Genomic DNA, 8,159 nt, shown 5'->3' with positions numbered 1-8,159 from the left:
GGGCGCGTGCGCCTCCCCCACCCCTTTACGGAATTCCTGGATCCGCCCCTGATCCCCCTACATTTCCCCATTCCAACCTTATTTCCCTCTACACATATCCTTCCCTACTTGATTACCTTCACGAACATTAAAACACACACACACACATACACACACACACACACACACACACACACTCAGGGAAAACTTCAAAAAAAATATACATATAACTTTCAGTTCGAGTGCATCGGAAAGCATTTCCTGGTGGATGTTCAACACTATCAACAGTAAAATTATCTCAAAATCGTTTCCGCTTTATCTGACTGTAACGATTGTTATTACTGAGACCAGTTGATATAGGTGGATGGAGTTTCAACGTTATGAAAATGCAATGTGCAGTGTCATGGAAAATGAATAATTCACATGTGTGCTCTCCCTCGTTTGAATACCAATAGATTTGTGGATTGACGGAACACTGGAATATTGGTATTTGTGAATGCAGCAATGATCGCAGAACATCGCGAAGTTTGAGCACAATCTGTTTAAACGTTATTAATCTTTAAAATACTGATGCCATCATCGTTGGAAGAGAAGGGTACTACTATTAAGAGATCGTACGATCACTGCACATAATGTATTTTACTTTCATTCTCCTTGTACCATGTAAACAGCTCACTTGCTGGAAGCAAGTGAATGGATGAAAGGAACTTCTTTCGATTTCGTTACACGTACTGTCAGGTTGTTGCAGTTTATCCTTTGAGCTTCGGGAAGTTGGACTGTATGCAGGAGAAACCTTAATACTCCGCAGACATCTTACTGATTTTACCCCAATATAGATTTTACTACCAAAGTTTGCTAGACGGCAGCCTTAGCGAGGAATGATTCTATGCATGTGATCAGCAAACCTTATCATTTGATTCTCAGAAGAACCCTCTCCAAGTTGCCGGGTTTGTAACACGATTGCAGACCTGACGGAGAATTGATTATACCAACCAACCATCGAACCATTCAGTGGTGTAGATTGTAAACGACGTGCCAGTGGCAGCGACTGATTGAGTGAGCTCGCTGGAGTCAGTATGTCGAAAGGTAGGTATGAGAATGCCGACTCAGTCACGGTTGTGAATGCTAGTAATCATTTTCAAACTAAGCCTAAAACGAGAAAATATGGGGGTAAACAAAATACCTCATACAGCAAATTCTTTCCCGTTACAATGAACGTATTTCTTTTTTCTTCTTTTTTAACTTCTTTTATCTTATTCTTGCCGACTGATGTAAAGATGAAAATCTTAATACGTGATGATGTACTATAAGTGACTAAGTATGTATCTTTGACAAAAACAAACAAACAAACAAACAAACAAACAAACACACGAACATTTTACTAAAATTCCAGTATAACACTCCCATCTTCTTTTAAAAAGATCTTCCAAAGTATATAAAAAGTTTATTACTAGTCGAAGGTTTTTGTGTTATCTCTATAATCCGGAGAGTAGAATCTATTCAAATTCATTAGATCCTTCTGTCGGGTCGGTTTTTTTTTTTAATTATTGCAACTGCTTCACAAATAAATTTGCTCTACATCGACGTAATAAATATCGTTTATGTCGATGTAGGGCAATTAGTCACTTGCAAGAGAAGAATCTACTTGACATTATGCAGTACCATAGTCTCAATAGCACACCACCGTCGTTAAGGCATGGTATATGGTGAAGGAAATTAATCAACTATACAGGTGTATTATTCCTTTTAATGCTTCACATGGATGGTATTCTGTGAACAAAATATCATGGGGGGGGGGGTGGGGGGGGTTCAGACTTTCACCAATGTTAAGGAGCTGCTGCAGCAGTGATTCAAAAAAATGTTCGGGTTACCACATTTGATGCATAATGTATGGTTCAGTCGTATCTAAAAAACAAACAAACATCACACTCAGTACTGTATAAAATTGTGTGGTAAAGCCTAAAACGTAAGGAGATATCACTAATTTTCTCAATAAGCCAGAACTGTTGAGGGTTTATTCCAGAAACAGTTATAATATAAGTATTATTCACATAATGTATACCTTCAACAATACTTGATATTGATATTGATTAACATTTTACATTGGTTGTTTCTATCCCTAACTCACATTTCAAGAAACATTTCGAAGCACTAAAGCCAGGTTTTCGTTTCTTCTGCAGATTAAATATAAGATGATTTGATTTCCTTGTCCGTTTTCTATGTAAGAGGCAATGTAAAGGGGCAGGCCTACCAATACGTAGTGGAAGTATCTTTGTTTGTGCAGGAAGGTTTGAAGAGTTCGATGCGCCTTTTGCTGGTCAACCAGCAACTTAGAAATGATTAGAAATACATTTTACGAGAAGAAAAAAAAAAAGAAATTAGTATTGTTATGATAATCAGCAATTTCTATCAAGATGTGGATATGATTATTGTTATAATGACAAATCAATTACCATAACGTTTCTCCGGTGATGAATTTTTTTTGAAGAATATTTTATTCTTCATCAATGGAAACAAATTGTACGAACAAATGTATACAAAATCTTCACACTAATTTCGTAATCAATTTCATCAATGGAAACACATTATACAAACCAGTTCATACAATGTCATCACATAAATTCCGTAATCCTTACACGCTGATGCTTTTTTTTTCAACAAACATAAAACACAACCCATATACCACAATTCCTCTTTTATTACTACTTTTTTTCCAATACTGCGTATGAGATAATCGACTGTAGGCTATCAATGGTTCTATGGGACTTCATTATTCCTCTGATCATCATAACATTGGCCATCAGCCATACAGAGTGTATAATGGAATGTGATAGTCACCAGCACTATATACAATGATATAGGCCGGTGTATCATGGGAGGTAGACAACCCATTCAGTAACGTCGCGACTGCATGTGCGATCACTTTCAACCATAGAGCTGCATTTACAGCTCTAATGCTTTCAACACGGGAACAACTGTTTCGCGCACGCGCAGATAAACATTATCTTTTGAATTTATCATCATTATTGATAATGATGTCGGCAGTCTCGATCTCGGTCTCGGCGTGCTCTGTTAATGCTTTTAAGAAGAAACTAGACGTGTATTGGAAGAATTGTGGATTTTGATTATGAGCAACTAAAGAAAGGTCCTTGGTCTCAAGTAGTTTTCACCCCTCCCTGCCACCTGCTATGTGTATGTCCCATAGATTATGTATATATATATATATATGTATATATATATATATATATATATATATATATATATATATATATATATATATATTTTAAGAATTTAAAGATACATGTTTGAATGAGATTAGCCAAGGCGATGTTAATTGGAAAGATCAAAAGCAGCCGAGGATACAATCCTACATACAGCATCGTCCCGGAAATGTAAAAGTAAAAGTAGAGTATTACAAGTATCATTATTATCATTACTATTTTTTTTCCCCTATAGTGTTTAGCGTCTTGAATCGAAAACTCGACATTAGCCGTCTTTCACGCTGGAGCCATTAGCGAGCCTCAGATCTGCGATGAGAACCATAAGACGACGCTAATTAGGCTAAAAATGGTGTTCTGCACATGCGCGAGACAGCTGTGTCCATTGTCCAACCCGGGGAGGCTGCGTCGTCTTCCTCATTGTCGTATCGTTCGCGTCAAGGATCTAAAGCTTGCTATTCTCTCGTACGACGGAAAAAGGCTAAGAACGCGTGGGACGCAAACTTTAAACATTTACAAACAGACTCGTCGTATTTTCATCAAGGATATACGGGTACGGAAACAGTTGATGAAAATGACTAAAGACGAATTTCGAAATTCATGACTCACGTGCGATCGTGACACGAAGAGAAAGTGATACTATACACACAACAAAAAAATTAGCTTCCCCGAAATCAAAATGACGTATAAATAGGTTTGTTATGATTCGACTAGCTTCAATGTAAACATAAGAGCGACCTACTTAAGCCGACACAATCATCCTAAAAAATGACAAGAGAAAAGAACAAAACAAAGAGCGATTCCCTACTGCACAAGTTCATTTAGTGATATGTGATTAAACGTGATACGATAATAATTATGAGTGTTAATGAGGTCTCTAACCAGTTTACCAGTTGTATACCGTTGTATCGAGAATCTATGCATGTTTCATTAAAATGAAATGTAATAATTTAAATTTTCTCCTTTTAAGCTTGTAAAAATGTATCTTTACTCTGGCAATTACCATGGAATAATGTTAATAAACTTTGTATCATTTCTATTATATCTATTAAAGATAGTCTGTGTAACATTACTCTTTGCTTGTTTGCTTCCTTATTTCTTATCCAAATTTGGTTGTTCTTTTTTAGAAAGTTCTGTATAGGGGTTTTAATTTCCTCTTTCTTTTGGAGTTTATCTATTTTGAGGTGGATTTCCTCTTTAATGCGGCTTCTAGAGATGAAGGGGGTAAGGTTTGAACGTTTTAACGTTTTGAAATCACAAAGTTTTGATCAGTAATGCGGCGCTTGGACTCCATTCGTCACTTTTCCACAGTGAGTGACGACAGTCCGATACTTAGTACCTCCCCCTACAGTTCGTTATCAAGAGGTTCTACTTAGTACGAAGGTTCGTTAATCCGAAAGGGGCAATTACGTTTGTTGTTTCGAAGGATTTTTTTTTTTTTATTACGCACTTGTTTTACTTTGGGATTAAAATCTTCAGAATGCTTATTTTTTTTTCAAGATTATGAAAGGAACCTTCAGAATAACGAACCAGATTTCATTTCTTTTTTAAATCATCGAATCTCGGAATAACGCCACAAAAATAAATTCGCATTCATGAACCATGTGAGCCCTAATTCATTTTACGATTAACGAACATTATTGTGTTTAGGGACTTTGTCTATTTCGGAACGACGAACTTCAGGAATAACGAATCTCATTTCATTTTTGAATAAAACTCATTATTTTTCCGCCTCTCCTTTTGTAGGATTTAAATTCCAGTGGCAATCTTTCACTATCGGATTCGTCACGGCCACTTCCTTCTTTGTTCTTATCTTCACTGTCATCGCTCTCATCAGAAGATGTGAGTTAGCACATTTTCTATACATAATAATATTAAGGATATGATTGTTGTTGTTGTTTTTTTTTTTCGTTGATGACACTGGATAAAAGATTGACATTGTACTTTTACTTTCTTTTTTTGTTGCAAATGTGATAGTAATGTACATGAAGTAAATCATAGTTATCATGCTAAAATTAGTATAATGTACGTACACAAATATGTGGTTATGTTGGAACGAACTTTTATGAATATGTGATGCTTTAGCGATTCTTAAAATGTCTGGCTTGTCTAGTATAATCATAATGATGAAAAGGAATACAATTTGCCTTTCTTCTTAAAATTGTCCAAGTTAAGGTCTAATGAAGTCATGGGAAAGTTCACAATATATTGATCCATCACCGTTACACAATAAATGCACGAATAAATCATAATGGAGTTTGGGCCGTGCATGGTTTCCGCTTTGGCACGAGCTGTCGTACCATTTCGTGCCATTACCGAGAAACACTCGTGGCAACGTGTGGGAGGATGCCTGTTATGGCGTGAAATTCGTGACAAAATTTTCAACGTGTTCAGAATTTTGGCATGACTTTAAATGTTTTAAATGAATCTTTCGAGAACGTTTCGCAAACGAGTCTTCCAGCTTGTGTACATAATGTGCGACAGTGCCGAAGACAAGTGATGTAAGCAAACATGTTTCAGTTGAAATAGGCGCGGTCACACTGACAAAAGATCGAGAAGTTTAAGGAGATCTTTGCCAGTCATCAATCTTTTGCCAGTCGTTAAGAAGAAGAAGAAGAAGAAGAAGAAGAAGAAGAAGAAGAAGAAGAAGAAGAAGAAGAAGAACAACAACAACAACAAGAAGAACAAGAAATAGCAATGCAAGTAAATACGGCAAGAAATCATATCTCTCTTGCCAGTAGTAGATAAACGTTAGGAGATTACGTGAGAAATGATTATAAGCATAATCATACTTTTGCAAATCCGTTTTCTTATAAGTATAGTATCTGTTTAAAATTTCTTTCGGTTTACCAGGGCGACAAAGAAGCAGTCGAATATCGGTGGATGGTGACAAAGGAACAGGACCTTCATCGGAAAATGGGATAGCGGTAAAATACTTTACTTTTCATGTCTTATTTTTCTGAATATCTTTTTCTTTTTAATTGCCGTATTTTCTCCATAATCCATTCATCATCCTTTGTGGTTTCGAAAATTCCTGATTTTCTGATATTATATGATATGACATCTTATATAACATATGTATGTATGTATACGTATATGTATATATATATATATATATATATATATATATATATATATACATATTCCTTTTCTTCTCCATCAAACTTACTTGCAGACTGATCCTGACGTGTATGATGAATGTTTTCATCTTTTACGTTTATCTTACAATATTTCATTGTTACGTGAATCCCTATTTATGATGTTATAAGCACTATATAGGCCTACTTTACGAGGGGCACGCACCATGTTTTAACTCAACTCTTTTTTCTTTGTTCTAATGACTTTGTACATAATCACGTTTGTTTGTGTCTTTTTACGTTACTGCTGAAATTATGAATAAATTGCGTTTGATTGAATAGGTATAGTTGAATGATACAATGTTGATAATGAGAAACATAACAAAATAAGTAGCAAAGATAGTGAAATATATATATATATATATATATATATATATATATATATATATAAATTTTACCAAGAAAATTGGTAAACATAATAGTCATCTTATAGTTGATAATCATCCACATTAGCATTATAAAAACTGCTATAAATTTAAGACGTCGGAAACTTGTCATATACAAACCCTTTTAATATCAAGGTAATTTTGCAGGTCCCAACTTCCGGTATATATATTCCTTTGTTTTGTAAACCGATGAAGCAAGAACCCCGTTGTTTAAGTAATTGTCATAATTTTTATAGTTCTCGCTATGACGAGGTTTTTACAACAATGGCAAATAATAGGTTCAAGCGGAGCTCCTCCTCACCCCCCCCCCCCCCCCCACCCAATGTAACCGTCCAGTGAGATCTATCCATGCCGCGTGAAACGTCATGTCTATGGACGTCCATTCAACGCAGGCTTTAGATACGAGATCTTGAGGTTTATAGCCATTTATCTTTGAAAAAATGATATCAAGAATTTCATCAGTGATGTATGGATGTTATATTTTTTTAAATAATTTTTAAAAATCATTTTGGAAATCTTTATCAACAGAATCTGGTAGAGAAATTCAATCAGCATCCAGCGACAAACACCAGCAGTGTCGAGCTACGAGGGACAGCATCGGTCACAGCTGAAATATGGAATGTCACAGATACGATTGCCCCAAGTTCTACCCAACAGTCTGTGACCTCATCTTCGGGAGGTGTAATTAGTGCGCCCCTGGCGCCGCAGACAACTAGAACGCCCCCAGACTACGTCCTCCCGACGTCCGATAGCCCGAAGAGTAATTCGAGGAAAGCCTTGGACAGTCTGACCGCGATGACGCAGGCAATCGAAACGACCTCGGAGAGTTTGCCCATGATGCGGGGGATGGCCGCTGACCGTGACAGGTTACCAACACCTCCCAGCGGACGACAAGTTACCCATTTCGGTGATTACAAATGGAGCGTGCGACCTGAAGACGAAAAAATCTACGACATTCCGCTCGTGACAACGAGAGCAGCAGGGAGCTTACCCGCATCGTCTCATGGCAAACGAGAGAGAACAAGCGGGCCGACTGAAATGTACAGTCACACCTACGCCAATCTCCCCAAGTTGCTATCGTTATCTTACCCGAGACGAGGTAATTGGTCAAAGCACAATCCAGCAGCGGCACCGCAACATTTCTAAGCTCCTAAATTTTGACAGATGAGGTTCTAAGAAGAATATTATCATTCCAGTGACCTGTATACATCATGAACTAGCATATCAAATGAATGTGACTAAAACCCGCCCTTTTGAAGGGTTGCCATGGCAGCGGCTAGCCCTCTTATTTATTTTGTTCACATTCTTACAGGCAATAAGACGTTTTGAACAAAAACAGCTGGATAGAATTAGAAACATATTACCTGTTGTAAGACCCCTTAAGTCTACTTACACCTATTCGTCGGCCTTCTTGACAGCGTATCTCAGACAGCCCGCGG

At 37.0% G+C, this 8,159-nt stretch overlaps 1 protein-coding gene across 1 annotated transcript; it reads left to right on the top strand.

Annotated features, from left to right (window-relative positions):
* Positions 1-751: 751 nt before the first annotated feature.
* LOC139716237 (uncharacterized) lies at positions 752-7,866 on the top strand. The gene is made up of 4 exons (XM_071627801.1): positions 752-1,065; positions 4,944-5,039; positions 6,051-6,124; positions 7,249-7,866. Exons 1-4 carry the CDS (start codon positions 1,056-1,058, stop codon positions 7,864-7,866), a joined length of 798 nt encoding a protein of 265 aa, XP_071483902.1. The 5' UTR covers positions 752-1,055.
* The last annotated feature ends 293 nt before the right edge of the window (positions 7,867-8,159 follow it).

Source organism: Diadema antillarum, unplaced genomic scaffold (genome assembly GCF_040938485.1).
Source record: "Diadema antillarum isolate AM-2024a unplaced genomic scaffold, OU_Dant_1.0 scf00000063, whole genome shotgun sequence".
Lineage (NCBI taxonomy): Eukaryota > Metazoa > Echinodermata > Echinoidea > Diadematoida > Diadematidae > Diadema > Diadema antillarum.
Note: the sequence above shows the minus strand (reverse complement) of the source record. Positions and strands in the feature narration are given on the sequence as shown.

Bases quoted from the DNA above. Each gene is read 5' to 3' on its own strand.
- LOC139716237 (XM_071627801.1), top strand. The intron at 5,040-6,050 runs GTGAGTTAGCAC...TCGGTTTACCAG, and splicing joins CATCGCTCTCATCAGAAGAT to GGCGACAAAGAAGCAGTCGA. The intron at 6,125-7,248 runs GTAAAATACTTT...CTTTATCAACAG, and splicing joins CATCGGAAAATGGGATAGCG to AATCTGGTAGAGAAATTCAA.